Source organism: Periplaneta americana, chromosome 15 (assembly GCF_040183065.1).
Source record: "Periplaneta americana isolate PAMFEO1 chromosome 15, P.americana_PAMFEO1_priV1, whole genome shotgun sequence".
NCBI classification, from domain to species: Eukaryota; Metazoa; Arthropoda; class Insecta; order Blattodea; family Blattidae; genus Periplaneta; species Periplaneta americana.
In genome coordinates this window covers 10,157,257-10,174,522 of record NC_091131.1, presented here as the reverse complement: position 1 = coordinate 10,174,522, position 17,266 = coordinate 10,157,257, and the positions used below count along the sequence as shown (strand labels likewise).

General features: G+C 35.0%; 1 protein-coding gene across 1 annotated transcript in view; it reads right to left on the bottom strand.

Annotated features, from left to right (window-relative positions):
• The window catches only part of LOC138714623 (F-box/LRR-repeat protein 3-like), a 74,136-nt gene that overhangs the window by 7,649 nt on the left and 49,221 nt on the right, over positions 1-17,266 (bottom strand). Inside the window, exons 3-7 of the mRNA XM_069846655.1 lie at positions 11,185-11,364; positions 9,487-9,602; positions 7,336-7,517; positions 2,770-2,905; positions 1,262-1,505 (exon numbers count right to left, since the gene is read on the bottom strand). Coding sequence (XP_069702756.1) covers positions 1,262-1,505; positions 2,770-2,905; positions 7,336-7,517; positions 9,487-9,602; positions 11,185-11,212 — 706 coding nt within the window. The 5' untranslated portion in view covers positions 11,213-11,364. The remainder of the gene's footprint in view (positions 1-1,261; positions 1,506-2,769; positions 2,906-7,335; positions 7,518-9,486; positions 9,603-11,184; positions 11,365-17,266) is intronic.

Here is a 17,266-nt window from a genome sequence, read left to right as displayed (position 1 = left end):
GAACCTTCTTTAGCAACAGAAGTGTGTGCATTTACTTTTAACATTTTACAAAATTGAGGAACCTTCTCTTAGCAACAAAAGTGCAGTCCTTCAACATTTTACAAAAAAATGAGGAACTTTCTCTTAGCAACAGAAGTGCATTTACTTTAACATTTTACAAAAATGAGGACCCTTCTCTTGGCAACAAAAGTGCATTCCTTCAACATTTTACAAAATTTAGAAACCTTCTCTTAGCAACAGAAGTGCATTTACTTTAACATTTTACAAAAATGAGGATCCTTCTCTTAGCAACTTTAACGTTTTACAAAAATGAGGACCCTTCTCTTAGCAACAAAAGGGCATTCCTTCAACATTTTACAAGAAATGAGGAACCTTCTCTTAGCAACAGTAGTGCATTTACTTTAACATTTTACAAAAATGAGGAACCTTCTCTTAGCAACAGAAGTGCATTCCTTCAACATTTTACAAAAATGAGGAACCTTCTCTTAGCAACAAAAGTGCAGTCCTTCAACATTTTACAAGAAATGAGGAACCTTCTCTTAGCAACAGTAGTGCATTTACTTTAACATTTTACAAAAATGAGGAACCTTCTCTTAGCAACAGAAGTGCATTCCTTCAACATTTTACAAAAATGAGGAACCTTCTCTTAGCAACAAAAGTGCAGTCCTTCAACATTTTACAAAAAAATGAGGAACCTTCTCTTAGCAACAGAAGTGCATTTACTTTAACATTTTACAAAAATGAGGATCCTTCTCTTAGCAACAGAAGTTCATTTACTTTAACGTTTTACAAAAATGAGGACCCTTCTCTTAGCAACAAAAGGGCTTTCCTTCAGCATTTTACAAAAATGAGAAACCGAACCTAAAAGAAGAACATTGCTTTAATATTTTTCAAAAATTATATTAATTTGTTCCACTAGAGACTAATTTGCGAGACAAATTGAGTGTGATGAATCTCTAAAGTGTGATTGATCATCATGGTATGAAAACGAAGAAAGATAGGGTGAAAGACGGAAGAAAGAGAAATAATGGATGAAAGAAAGGAGGAAGAAGGGGAAGGGAAGGATGGGAGAAGAAAGAAAGAGTACCCAAGGAAATAAATTGGAAGAAAACTGAGAATAAAAAAGTAGAAAAGAAATAACAGATTGGCAGGTATAATAAAAGTAGAAAAAGGTTTATCAAAACCAGTAAGATTCTGTCGGCCACAAGGAATATGTGATGAAATTAATTCTATATTTGTGTACATGGCATCGGAATCTTACCTTCAGGAGACACCCTCGGACAACTCTTCATACGAAGTAGCTCCAGAGTTCTCGAGTTGGACGAGGCCAGCACTTCCAGAGAAGTGTCATCCACGGGCGTGTTGTCAATGGCTAGTGAACTTAATGTATTCGAGTGGTCAAACACCACTGTCAGGGCTGAGATGAAAGACTGGTGGTCGACATCGAGGAACACAGGTCGAGCAGAGCTGATCAAGGCCAGGGTCTTCAGCGAACAGTTCACCAGCTGCACACAAACATCAGTTATAGTGGAGATAAATCAGCTGACTTGAGCTGTGGCTGAAAAAAGAATCTACTGTCTTTTACATTACAAATATCTGACTCAAGTTCCTGTGGCCAGCTTCTCTTGATGTGGCGGGCATTAGACATAAAGTGATTTTAAATCCATACCAGGAAAAATGAGCACTATACTAAACTTATGACAGTCATAATGTAATGTTATAATTAGGGACTGGCACAATATTGTTCTTCATCATAGTTCTATTTATTATGGAAAGGTCTGTTGGCAATGTTAGAAGAGGTATAAGATGGGGATTAAATGATACCTTGGAAGATCTAGATTTCGCTGATGATATCTGTTTGCTGTCCCATAGTTTTGGTGACATGCAGATTAAAGTTAATACTTTATTAAAAGTAATGAAAGGGGCTCATATGAAAATAAACGTAAAGAAAACTAAAGAAATGAGATTAAATAGTAAAAACACAGATAAAGTTATAATAAATAATAATAACATTGATACTGTCCAAGAATTTAAATATTTGGGTAATATAATTGACAAGGATGGTGGAGCCTTTGAGGATGTAAAGAACCGAATAAAAAATGCAAATAGTGCATTTGTCCAGTTGTACCCAATATGGAAATCTTATATTTAGATCTACAAAAATTAAAATCTTTAACAATAAAGTGAAATCAGTCTCATTATATGGCTGTGAGACATGGAAAACAAGTAAAATAAAAAAAAATAAAATAAACTGCAATCATTTGTTAATAGATGTTTACGAAGAATTTTAAAAATTAGATGGCCAGATATAATCACAAACTCAGAACTATGGAAGATAACAAATCAGAAAGAAATCACAATAGAAATCAAAGACGAAAGTGGAATTGGATAGGGCACACAATCAGGAAAGAAGATGGAGCAGTAGAAAGAATGGCTTTGGATTGGAACCCCCAGGGTAGTAGAACAAGAGGAAGGCCAAAAGATACATGGAAGAGAACAATTTTGGAGGGAATTTCTAAGGAGGGGAAAACATTGAGCGAAGTGAAGAAGTTGGCTACCAATAGGGTCCGATGAAGGCACTTTGTGAATGCCCTATGCTCCTCATGAGGAGATACAAGAGTTTGATTGATTGATAGTTCTATTACTTAACTATGAATGAAATAAAAACAGACTCTGGAAAAAATGGAATTTGTGCTTAATACTGTATCTCAATTCCTTCTAGAATTTGTGCGAGATATCTCAGTACTTTCATTTGTTAAGGTAACTTACCCTTGACAAGATGTGACAGGCCATCTGTGCAGATTCTACTGTGCTATCAGTCTTAAATATGACAAACTTGAGGTGTTGTGCATGGTGCTGCAAGATGTAGTTGATGAGGCCTACAGGTGTTGGTTGCATGAATGACCTGTGCACAAGACAAAACACACTTGGTTAATGTTGCTACCATAATAATAATAATAATAATAATAATAATAATAATAATACAATGTAAAGCGCCCAATGGGCATGATAAACACTAGTAGGTAAATCGTTCTGGGTGAACCCCACTAGTCCATTATTCTCCGTTACAGAACTGAACCAGAGATACTGTTATCTGTTTGCACTCCAAAGCATGGTATGTATCACACTGATTGTTACACAATACACATCTACACTCATGGCCGGGCTGATGGAAGAACTTCCTGGTACATATTCGGTGGTGAAATCCATGAATCGCAAATCTTGTTACAACGTGTCTGAGCTCGTACTCTGCTCGCAACCATTCTCTGTTTAGCATGGCATCCGTGTTGTAGAAACTGTCGCTAATAGACTCTCTCTTCCTTCTCAGCTCCCGTAGTAATTCTTCGCATGCTGATGTGGATGGCAAGAGCAGGAAAGTTTCTCTTGCCAGTATGTACACGTAACGTGATAACGCGAATTTTGAGACCCCTAGCACCCTCTTCAAGAACCTAGGCTTCAAACTCTCGAGCTCTCGTAGCTGTTTGCAGGACAAGTACTTCCATATGATTTCTAGTCCATATGTTAGTAGTCAATGAATAGGACGTACTTTTTCCCACAGGCTGTTAGCTTTTCTTGTATCTTCTTCAGGAGACATTCAGCGGCCATTAGGGTTGATCTGCCCTTCCAGAACCCGAACTGTTCTTTCGGTAGCAGGTGCTCTGCCTGAGAATCTATTCTCTGGGTTAGTAGCTTGGTAAGTAGTTTGCAAGCCGCCGATTCTAGGACTATCCCCCTATATGACTCCGCCCTGCTCACATCACCTTTACCCTTGTACAGCAGTTTGATAATTGACTTGTGCCACATGCTGGGTATGGTGCACATCTCTAAGCACTTGTTCATGAGCTTTGTCGATATAGGTTCGAGATACGGCAGCGAAATCATTAAGTGTTCATTGCATAGTCCGTCTTTGCCAGGGGCCCTGATTTTCTTGCTGCTACCATAATAATGTATTACAAATACAGTGGCGAAGCATCAGGGTAGGCAGGGTAAGCCGAGCTTTCCCAAACATTTTTGAAGAAGGAACAAGATCAATTTAGAATTTAGTTAATTCAAAACAGGAGCATTTCCGCGTTTCGTTTACCTTTTAACGATGAAAAGCACGGCCTAGATCGCCATGCCTTCAGCCCAGCTTACCCAAAATTTTTGTCATGCTTCGCTACTGAAAATATACCATGTGAGGCACTTAAAACTACCGTACCACCTTAAATATCTCCTATACCAGTGGTATTCAATGTACCCCAGGGATATGTAGTGTTGTCTCAAGGGGTACGTATCCCACTGACTATGTAATGTAAAATGCTGGCATATTTATTTATTATTCTTGTTGCTAATGATTGCAGTTTACATATTATTTTCTTTTATATTATCAACTCTTCTTTTTTCTTGCCCCAATAACATTTTACATAATTCATTACTATTAATATTGCATCAATAACTAAACCTACTGTCTATATAACAGTACTGTAATCATTTATTTTGCATAGAACATCAGTCATAGTCTTTTTTATTTATTATATAATTGCAATGCAGTTTGGGGATATGAAGATAAAAAAAAAATTGTTTGGGTATGCTAGCAAACTTATGAAGATGTATACTTCTTTTACCGCGCACCATAGAATTATCCCTGGACCAAAGGATCTAGCTACACTTTGTGATTGCACCAGAAGTGTGTTCACAGGAAGTTACCACGTTTGCTCTGACAACAAAAAATCACAACCACTTCTGAGTTGTGACGTAGTAACGTTGTTGCCAGATCATTTTATGAACAAAGCCATAATGTGAATAATTTCGAGGGAAAAATTGTTCCTGGCCAAGCATCGAATCCGGGACCTTCGGTTAAATGTATCAACGCTCTACCAACTAAGCTACTCGGGAACTCTACCAGACATTGATCCAAGAGTTCCTGGGTAGCTTAGTTGGTAGAGCGTTGGTACATTTAACCAAATGTCCCGGGTTCGATGGCCGACCCCAGAACAATTTTTCCCTCGAAATTATTCAAATCGAGGGAGTTATACGTGAAAACTTGATTTGCATAATACACGTCACTGTTCGTTAACAGAAAACCACAATTTAAGTCACACAGAGTTAGTGTGCACTCAATGTTAGTTGCTTGACGGTTGTCAGCCCACTTTGAGGTCTGAGGATATAGAGGAAAAAATTGGATCGGTGTCTGGTAGAGTCCCCGGGTAGCTCAGTTGGTAGAGCATTGGTACGTTTAACCAAAGGTCTCGGGTTTGATGCCCGGTCCCGGAACAATTTTTCCCTCGAAATTATTTAAATCGACTTTACAGGGAGTTATACCTGAAAGCTTGATTTGCATAAAAGTCATAATTGTTTGTGTTTGTATTTCATCTGCTGCGTGGCTTCTGCATACCAGTTCTCAGCTAACATAAACGAGTTTGTTTTGTTTTTTACATGGTTACTTTCCGCCCTATTGTAGTTTAATTTATTGTCAAATCTATTTGTTTCGTTGTTATTGTTTCATTATTTTATTATCTATATTATATATTTTGTTCTCGCACCATGATGTTTAGTTTCGAAACACACCGACAGAGTGCACGCACATAAAGTACCGGAAGAGTGAAATGTACGGCAACATTGTTCTCAGATAGCATCAGCTGGCGATCACAAAGTAATTTTAATCCAAGTGTAACTTCTTAGATGTTGTTACAAAATATGGAGTTGAAATAAGTATTGCGTTTAATCAGCAAATAAAGACGAGTATTTCCCTTGGACCAAAAAATTGTTACTTTCTTTTGCACCAAAGAAAAAAAATCAGAATGAAAGGGAAGTATTTTCCATGGAATTATTAATTTACAAACTTCTCGCTATGTTGACCTTGACACTGCCACACGGTTTTTGTACTTACCTGTATTCTAGAGTCGTTCCTATTTTAACACGATGGAAAATAGTTGGACGATTTAGTAAGTAGATGAATTTATTTAAATTAGCATTTCTTTATAATTAAATAAGATATCCACTTCAAACTCTTTTCAAAAAACTTTCTACCACAAGTAAACCTACTGTCTTCCTCCGACGAGTTTAGCGCTAGGGCCTGAGGTATTCTTGCCATGGTGCGGGGGGTTGCAGGTAGATTCTTTTGTTGCTACAGACAGGCCGAGCCGAGCGGAGTGGGAAGTATTAATCGTCCAAAAATATGCAGTCTTCCGTTTGTAGTAGTGTGTGAATATTTCATATACATATTGGTTACCTAAGCCTATATGGTTTTGTTATTAATATATTAAATATATTGTTGCAATTTTTGCACAAACATCTTCCTGATGTTAGCTATGTTAATAATATATGAATTACTCATATTAACACGTTGACTGCCACTTGACGCGTATATACTTCCCTATACGTGCTGTGAGACGTATATACGCTTCAAGCGGCAGTCAACATGTTAAAAATTTCACCGTTACAAGTCATTTTTAAGGAAACATGCTGCGGAAAAGTTTTTGGCTTTATTCTATTGGAATTTTAGAATATGTGTGATTGGTATCGCGGAAAACAGATTCCTATAATGTCATGCGAAAATCATTTGTTGGTGATATCTTAAAATGCAAATGAAGTAGTTTTACTTCTCAAGTGAGTTCAGCAGTAAATTGATTACTTTACAAATTTAATTCAATTCTACTAGTCATTAAATTTTATAGTATGATTCTTCTTTTCATTTATATTATTGTAGTTGTATTATGATTTTTCTTTTTATTTATTTTATTGTATTTGTATTTCTGGTGGTGTGATGGCCTTAACTTCACCAGAATAAATAAATAAATAAGTAAGTAACAAATAAATAAATTAAATAAATAAATAAATTTCTACAATACTTTCCTTCTCTGAACACATAAGTACGAATGATTGTATCTCTATCTCGCCAAAAATACGTTAGAAAACTAATAGGCATATTGCTCTCGTAAATTGGGCGAATTTTTTCAGTATGATTGTACTTCCTTCCAAACTGCCGCTGTCACTGTTCCCTCCCACTCCAGTACCGCGCTAGACTAGTTGGAACCGCATTCCTCTCAGCACTAAACTCCTCAGAGAATGACAGTACATTACATTTGAAGCTGGTATGCTTTAAACAAAGACTTACAAATTTGATAAAGTTAAATATTTTATTGCCATTTTCTTAAAAAATTACCATCCATATGTTAACAATTTCTAGATCTTGATTTAAATCATTGAAGAACAAACAAAATACAGGGCAATTGACATCCCGTAAATGAATTAAAAGGTACTTGGGACATTATGTTAATTAGAGGACTGGCCCTTAAAATCTAGGACATCTGACAACCCTGCATGCAACTGATTTCTAGTTGTCCCAGAACTCACTTGGAAGTATGGCTGAGATTGAATTCCGCTCTCTGCCAGAGCTGTGGGAACTGCGAGACTCGATTCCAGTGCTGACAGACCTGCGCCACCCTCCCAAGATCTTGGACTGGCAGGTGGCTGAACACTTGCAACAATGCTTCCGATGGCAGGTTGTTCCAACCCATTTCGTAGCCCACCGATTCCTGTAAAAAAGATTATATTCGTATATCGGATTTTGGTTGAAATCTATTTGTTACATTGAAAGAAAACAGAAAAAATGTATTAATATTTTAAAATAAAATATGCAAAATCTAACGTCAAATTAGTCACTTTTAGCAGGTTCACTACAAGATAAGTTGTATTTGTTTCATCACTATTTAGCTACTCCCGCAACAATTTTAATGATTTCAACGTTGATTATGCTCTTTCCACCCAAATGACTTCCTCAAACGAAAAATTCTGCCATCACTACTAATTGCTATCTGTGAGTTTGCTGGTTGCAGTCTTAGAAAATGGACACAGAAAAAAAATTCTCTAGCTTAATTTTAGGCAGTATAAATCTACACTACTAAGATTTATTTAAAATAATCCGTCCTCAAGTGAGGTTGACCACTGGAATCCGGAATTAACGAACATAAAAGATAAAAGAAAATGAAACGAGTAAAATAATTATTCAATTTGTACATTAAAACAAAAATGTAGGCCTATGTGTTAATTACATTCTACTCTCACTGGATTTTGCAATGGGAAAGGTCTATCTTGTGGCCAATGGACCGAGGCCATTAAAATGAGCAATGTTATCGCAGTTAGATCTCTCCCCGGTAGAAGCCTTAGCAATACCCATTGCAGGAGATGCAGTGAGCTTGAAAAGTTACCCCACGTGCTACATTTCTGCCCTCAGGGTGAATTACTGCGAATTGACAGACATAACATAGTCCGCTCAATAATTGCTAACAGATTAAGGGAACATGGTGAATACGAAGTATATGAGGAAGTTCAATGGAAGGATCTACACGGCGTGCTGACATCATAATAATTGACAGAGATAAAAAATTTGTCTCATTCTTGACCCCACTGTAAGGTTCGAAATTAATGAAGATCAACCAAAGCAGGTACATGAAGAGAAACGCGCTATTTACCTTCCATGCTGCGATGATCTCAGTCATAAATATAATATTCAAGATTGGAATGTCATTGGACTTATGTTTGGTGCGCGAGGAACAATTCCCAAATTTACATTGGAGATCCTCAGAAAATTAAAGGTTCCTGATAAGACTCTTCAGACAATTGCATCAACCATTTTAAAACCTTCACTGAACATCATCAATCACCATCTCTATTCATCTTCATAATATCCAATGTATATTATTTATTTTCAATAAATCTTTATCATTTTGATAGCCACCACATCTTGTCGCAGAATATTCTTTTTTAAAATTTCATTATGTACTTTTTTAACATTAAATTACATTTTCTTTTTTCTTCATTTGAATTGATAAGGATGCTGATATTTTAAATCCAAGATTTGGACGGCTATCATTTCGATGATATTCTCTCATGATAGTGTAGAATTTGAAGAGAGGCTTTCAGAATTTCCATCACAATCTTCTGAACCTCATAAAAGGGAATTTTAAAGGATTTAAGGATATTACTTGTAAATTTTGGTAAACAATCCCTCGCTCCAAATAGTAAGCCTGTAACATCCCAATTGTAAAGCAAAATGAAATTGATATGTCCATATCATATACAATCTAATTTTAAATATTTTAATACGTAATCAACATGTATCTTAGCCATAATGTTTCCAAACGAAGTATTCATATTCTTGTATTGTTACGTGTTCTGAAGATGGCATTTATGTCGGAAACGTTTAACACCGTAAATGTTGTAATATTTTGCTAATTATAACGTTGTGATTTTGATAAGCAATTTGATGGACATACCTATCCAATTATTGTAAAAGAGCTTATCGGGCCCACACATCATGTTCATCAAATATAAATCTAATTGAATATTTTAACTACATATCCATGAAACCTGCATATATAATGTTGAAATATAAAGATAACGATCTTGCCTAGAAACCGCTGTCTATTGATAACCAAGAAGCTGTTGCGAAGTTTGTGCTACATCAAGACAGTTGACATTTTGATAAAGCTGAACTGCACTTACCTTGGAGGGAACTTGAAGCTGAAGATTGCAGCCATTTTCATTTACTGTGCTGATTGTAGTTGATTTAGTTCTTCGACGTTTTGGAATAGAGTTGCATGATTTCATTTCTGATGCATCTAGAATGAGAATTACATTATGCTTAGATATCAACAGGAAAAATGTCTTTTCTCTCAAAGTATTTCAGAAATATTTATTAATCTTAAAAATAGAAGATGTTAAGAATCTTCTTGTCAATTACCATGACATGTTTGTGATTGTTTCCCAAAATTCCGAACTACGTTTACAGTAACTCATATTGAAAAAAAATATGCATTTGAGATCACCAGTACTCGTAATCTTGATACTATCTCATACCAAAACGACAAAGAATAAAATTATACTATGTTCAAAGGTTAACCAGTTGATGATAGAAAAACTTGTGGTTTGGCGCTATTTATGTACATAATATATTTACGTTATTACAGTACTAGGCTTACTTCCGCCAGGTAGTCGTATCTCAGTCCGTAAACGTCAAGATGACAATGAAAAGAATTTCAACTTCAACCCGTTAGTTTATACTTTTCTTTCTTCTTTGTTATGATAGTCTATGTTTAGAATTATCGTTGTAATTTATTCAAGCAAGAGTTACTCATAAGTTGAAAAATAGGGAGTTTTATTGACAAATAATTCTCCTTAAAATTATAATATTTAATCTTCCTCGACTAATAAGTAAGTCATCATCATCATCATCATCATCATCATCATCATCATCATCCTGTCAAGTACTAGTCCCAAAAGAACTGTTACGACCTGAAAAGCGATTTTCTTGCCATCTTTTCATAGGTCGACCAAGTGACCGTTTCCCATTTCGACGATACTTCATTATTGCCTTAGGGATCCTGGATGAAACCATTCTTGAGACGTGTTCCTTCCAGTTTAACTGATATGTGGAGATATAGTCCAGTATTGATGATACATTAAGTTCTTGAAGGATATCTTCATTTTTCTTTCGATCCCATTTAGTGTAGCCACATATTTGTGGACCTCCGCTAGCCTGGAGTCGGCAGAGCGTAAGGGCCTCCACAGAGACACACACACAAGACCGAACATTAATATCAAGGAACATCCATCCATGCCCGAGGCGGGATTCGAACCCACGAACTTTCGGACTGCGTCGTCTAAGGGGAGCGTGGTTTAGAACACATAGGCACTAGACTGGGCATTTAAAAATTATATTTACTAAAATTAATAATAAACTGTTTATTCCTCGTCCAATCATTCATTGCAGTTTTCAATTAAAAGACTAAAGGTTATGTTACCTTTACGCGGTCAAAATAGCGAACTTACAAAATTAATCAGTGGACAAGTGTTCATATTAATTACAAGAAGAGATGTGCTTGGTAAACAGGTGAGAGTAAAACATTTTGCCTAGCAGTACGCGAGGGGAGGTTGTGTTGGTTCCCGCCAATCAACCAAGACTCCAACACTCGCATTTTAGTACTGCCATAATTATGACAGTCCATAGAGATCCAAATTACCACTTAGCTATTTCGACCTGATGTTGTGGAAAATGTCTTTGTCAACCGGCCTTGAAAACACAAGAACGTTGTACCTAATTACTATAATAACCACAGAGGGCGACTGTACGGCTTAATGTAGCCTAAAGTGAAATTAAACATCAAATTTAGCACTTTGTGTATGAAATAAATGTGTACGTACCACTCATGACCCGTTTGTTAGTGCTCATTGCACTATTGGTAATGCTGTGCTTATCTGTTGACAACAATGAGTACGTTGTTGGTAGGAGAGTCTTGCATTGCCATGGTTGCAATATGAAGGTCTTCCAACTTAAGTCAGTGAAATTGTCTCAAGTTCTCCATTGGATCATCAGATTTGTTGCTGTAAGGAGTAACATTAAATACAATTACAAAAACAAATTCCTTTGCAGAGAACTACATAGCAAGTATATGAACAGTAATGTGACATCACACATCAAAATGGAAGTTATCGCATTGTTATGAGGTAATAATATTAGACATTGCCAGTAGAGGTACAGGCGACATTTTTTTTTTTTTATTTTGATCCACGTTGTACCAAATATAAGGGAAAAATACTGCTTTGCTGCAAAACTCTATTTCTAGATTTTAAAGGAAATTAGTGTTGCGCATCAAGTTTCCGAAAAAGTAATTTTCGGCATGTTCATATGTTTGTCCCCAGCAATTTCTTCCAAAATATTGAACGGTTTTTTTACACGTATTTACGATTCAAACTGAAACGGGAATGATAATATAACTGATGCAAGGATAATTCGTTTAACCAAAACCAATTTGGTTTTATGTGTTTCTAAATTAGTCTTCAATATATTCTTTAATAAATCATTCCAAACCAATGTGAACATAACGAAGATTGAGTACGAAGATACATATTTTGTGTTGGCCACATTGTGAATTATTTTTTCGTAAATAGAAACAAATGAAAATTAACATGGTACATAAATATTATGATATTTTAGGAAATACAGGAAAGAAACATGATTAATATTCATAGTTCTTAATGATCTTGGGATAGAAAATAACGATGAAATATGTATAAAATGAAAATTACATACCGGTGTGCATATAGTAAACATGTAAGTACATAATAAAAAAATGTGTACCTTACGAAATAATTAATAAATTAATAGTTATGTATTTGAGAAAAAAATAATACATAATGAAAATTATTGATCTTTCAGTTTGCTTTTATATTTTTATTTGGTTAGTAACTCGGATTGTTTCGATTTACTCACAACTAGCTCAGATGATTTTACACGAACTTTTATGGAAAACTCCTTCAGGCAAAAATTTGGGACCTGAAGATATTTAACGAACTACTGGGCTAGACGATTAATAAATTGCCAAATTTTACTCTATAAGACTGTTAATGAAATATTGAATAAATTAAATGCATTCGATTCAATGTAAAAAGAACAGAAGTACGTGATAGGTAGCTCTTTGTTATTCCAGTCCCTAGTGCTGATTTCTTCAAGAATTCTCCGTTGTTTGTTATGTGCAATACTTACAACTCTCTATCTTTAAACTCTGATTTTCAATTAGAATTCAGTTTGTTGTTATTTAGTCAACTGTCCGAAGACAGATCTAAATTTCACAAGTGATACCAACAAGGCATCACTTATGAGGCAACTAAGCAAGGAGATAATAATAATAATAATAATAATAATAATAATAATAATGACTTATTTTAGCTGGCAGAGTTAAGGCCGTAAGGCCTTCTCTTCCACTCAACCAGCAAAAGTGTATATACATATGCATGAACTTACAAAGAATCCAACAATTTGATTTAGATGAGAGTTACATGTATACAAAAGTTATTTACAAATTAAACAACAAAATACTATGAACTATTAATTAAACACTGAAATAAACTGTGTAGCAGAATTAAACTAAAATACATAGAATGTTAATATTTTCAAATAATATTAGATAATAGAAAGAGATTATTACGAGACAATTAAAATACAGCACAATCAGGATGATGTCTAAAGAAAAAAGTAACAATGTAGTCAGTGATAGTTTAAATCAGTATGATTGGAGTGAAATGCTAATAAGGTTATCTTTTAAGCTGTTCTTAAAGGTGTTTATTGTCTTGCAGCCCCTAATACTTTGACGCGAGGTGGATATTGTAAAAGATGATGAATAACAAGATGTTCTATGAAGAGGTATACTTAGCGTGCCACAGATAAGTGATCTGGTATTTACGTCGTGGTTAGAGTATAGATAAGAGAAACGAGACGAAAGGTAATTTGGTGTTGAAGTGTGCAGAATTCGAAAGAGTAAAGACAAAGAGTGTAAAGTTCTACGTTCTTTAAGTCGGAGCCACGAGAGACTTGCGAAGGACGGTGATATGTGATCATACCGTCGGATGTTGCACACGTATCTGACGCACATATTCTGAGCTCGCTGTAACTTGACTGACAATTCAGAGCTTAGGTCACTTAACAAAACGTCACAATAATCGAAGTGCGGCGTTACTAGGGTTTGCACTAGGGTAAGTTTTAGTTGCTGGGGCAAGAAGTTTCTCAAGCGACTCAAACAGTGAATGGAGGAACAGATTTTTTTTATCGTTTCTTTAACTTGAACATTCCAACTTAGATTATTATCGAAAAAGAAGCCAAGATTTTTTACGACAGATGAATAAGGGATTAGCGTGTTGTTAAGGGTAACAACTGAAAGATTACTGTTATTAAGGGAGTTAACTAAACGCTTATGTCCAATAATTATGGCTTGAGTCTTACTTGGATTAAGTGCGAGTCCGAAATTGGCCGCCCAAGTGGAGACAGTGGCTAGGTCACAATTTAACTTGTCAATCGATTCATTGATCGTATTGGGTCTGGAATGTATGTAAAGTTGTAGGTCGTCGGCATAGAGGTGATATCGGCAATACTGTAAGTTCTTTGATACGTCATTAATGTAGATAGAGTAAAGTAGATAATGGGGTAGTATTGCCAGTTTCTTTCCCCCTCCATTACATACATCGCTGATTAGCTACATATTATACTAATCAGACTTTCAGATGCATATAAACAATTATTCTTCCTCCGACACATATCGTCAAGTGTATCAATTAATAAAATAATTTCATGCAGTTTTAAGGTCAACTCTACTTCCTTAGCTATTTAAATTATAGTCTAAGTATACTGTCTCGCAAAAGGCGGAAGAAAGAACAAGATTAGAGAGGAAAAAAGAATGAAATAGTAAAGAGAAGGAAAATGTATATATTGTATTTAAAAGGTTCTTTAATGACGTTGTATCAACTGCGATATTATCTAGCATTGGTGGAATTAGTGATAGCGAAATGATATTTGGAGAGACGATACCAATTGTCAGATCACAAATTCAGCTCACAGCATGTTATGTTAACTAACGTTTCTCAAGTTGTGAAGCAAAGAGGGACGAAAACAAAAGAAAAAAATCGGAATATGTATGGTAAGACTTTCCTGTGTTAAATTGCAACACAGACATGGAAATACTACACATCCAACCAAAAAGCCAGAAACTAAACACACTAGAACAATATGAAATATACAGACACACAAAAACACACCCCAACGAAATTCTCAACACACAACTCAACTTCAAAGCACACACTCTTTGACTCTACACTATACCACAGGAATACACCCTCACAGGAAACAGAACAAGTGGCGCCAAGACCAACAACGACCAGTTCTGAAGATGACCCATAAATAGGTCGAAACATGTTAACGAGGTACGCTGAAATTTAACACAGGAAAGTCTTACCATACATATTCCGAAGTGATACAGTGTTAAAAGTTGTGTAATCAAGATGTATTAAAGAAAAATAATAGAATAAGGACAAACATATGTTATAGTCTTATCCAATCATTGAAGAATATAAATGACGGAAAAAGACAACAAATTAGAAAGTAGAAAGAAGCGGAATAATGAAGAGAAGGGAGAAATTGAAGATAATAATGATGATGATAGCATTGCTGTATGCACTGAAACTTATGACCAGGGAAAGGATTTATATGTAAATACATATTTACTTATAAAGCTAATATAATTTATATTTTGCATTATCTTTATGTTTCACAATGTGTAGGGTTGAAAAATCCTACTTTTATTTTCCATATTTTTCCATATTTTAGAGTTTAGTACATATTTTCGTTAATTTCCATATATTTTCCATATTTCATATAAAACAGTCCATATTATATTAGGTTTAACAATAAAACAAAACAAAATTCCATTAACTTTTAAAAATACATTTCAACAATAGAGATTTAAACACATGTTCAGTAATCCCTTTAACATCAGAGTTATTTGAAAATTAGCAGTCCTATCGACAATGGGAAAGTAAGTTACAAAACTGTATTAATTTAATTTAAAATTTTTAACAGACTTCAGTTGTGCAGCTCAACAGTTAAATGCCAGTCAGAGTACACATAGGTTCAGTTTTGTAAATCATACTATAAAGACGGTAAATATGCCAAAAGTACGTCATTCAGTCAATTTAAAATCAAAACTAACAAGTTACATTTCAGAATTTAAAGAAGATGGTTTATCAACTGACAATAAAATATTATTTTGTAATTTGTGTCAGTGTGCAGTATCATCTACACAAAAGTTCCTGGTGCAACAACACATTACAACTAGTAAACATCAGGCCAACAAACAACTAAATTCCAAGCAGAGACAATTGTTTTTAACACAACCAACAACATCGAATGTAAGATCTGAGTTTAACATCGACCTGTGCCGTTCTCTCATCTCTGCTGATATTCCTCTCTACAAACTAAAGAATAAGGTCTTCAGGGAATTCCTTGAAAAATATACTCAACATACAATCCCGGATGAGTCAACACTTAGGAAGACGTATGCTCCATCTACGATGAGACAATACAGAAGATAAGAGATGAAATTAAAGATAGTTCAATTTGGGTTTCCATTGATGAGACTCCCGACAAAGAAGGTAGACTTGTTGGTAATGTAGTTATCGGTTTGTTAAGTGAACAATATTCTGAACGAATTCTTTTACATTGTGATGTTCTAGAAAAGTGCAATAACAAAACTATAGTTAAACTGTTCAACGAAGCTATGGGTATCCTGTGGCCAAAGGGTATTATGTACGATAATGTGTTATTCTTTATTAGCGATGCTGCCCCTTATATGGTCAAAGCTGGACAAGCATTATCTGTTGTATATCCTAAATTGACTCATTTTACTTGTGTGGCGCATGCATTTCATCGTGTGGCAGAAGTGGTCAGAGACAATTTCCCTAAAGTAGATTTGTTGATTTCATCAGTGAAAAAAGTATTTCTCAAAGCTCCCAGTAGAGTTAACGTGTTGAAAGAAATGTACCCTGAAATTCCATTGCTACCAAAGCCAATTTTAACTAGATGGGGTACATGGCTAGAAGCAGTTGAATATTATGCCGAACATATAGACTCTATTAACAATGTTCTCCTTGCATTGGACTCTGAAGATGCAGTCTCAATTGATACTGCGAAAACAGTTACCTGTGACATAAGTGTGAAGAATGACTTAGCTCACATTCAGCATACATTTTCATGCATCATAAAAACGCTCAAAAGTCTCCAAAATAGGCACCTTTCACTATCTGAAAGTTTTGAAATTATAAATAGTACTGTGGAACAACTGAATCGTGGTAGAGGTAAAGTTGCAGATGCAGTAAGAGCTAAGGTGGACACTGTACTTTCAAAAAACCCTGGATATGAAGAACTACAAAAGGTTGTTGCTGTGATGAGTGGTGAATCAACAGTGAAGATTAACTTGGACTTATCCCCAGCAGACATTGTGAAATTGAATTATGTACCAGTTACTTCTTGTGACGTCGAACGCTCTTTTAGTCAGTATAAATCTATCCTCAGAGACAATAGAAGAAGATTCACTTTTCAGCACTTGAAAGAAATGTTTGTAACCTATTGTTATGGTAACAGACAATAAAAATTGTGTTTTGTTGAAACTACATTGGAAGATAAGGTACGTCCATTATATTTTTTGTTTAGTTTGATTAAAATGTACCAATATTTAACGTACATAGTCATTTTTTTATAATTTTAAGTCCATATTTAATTCCATATTTTGGTAAAAATCCATATTTAATTCCATATTTTGGTAAAAATAACTACATATATATTTACATATTTCATATATTTTTAGTCCATATAAATCCGTTCCCTGCTTATGACATTTAGACCAAGCCTGAAAAAAAAAAAAAGAGCAGACAGAAAGAAATATAAAGGAAGGGTACCGAG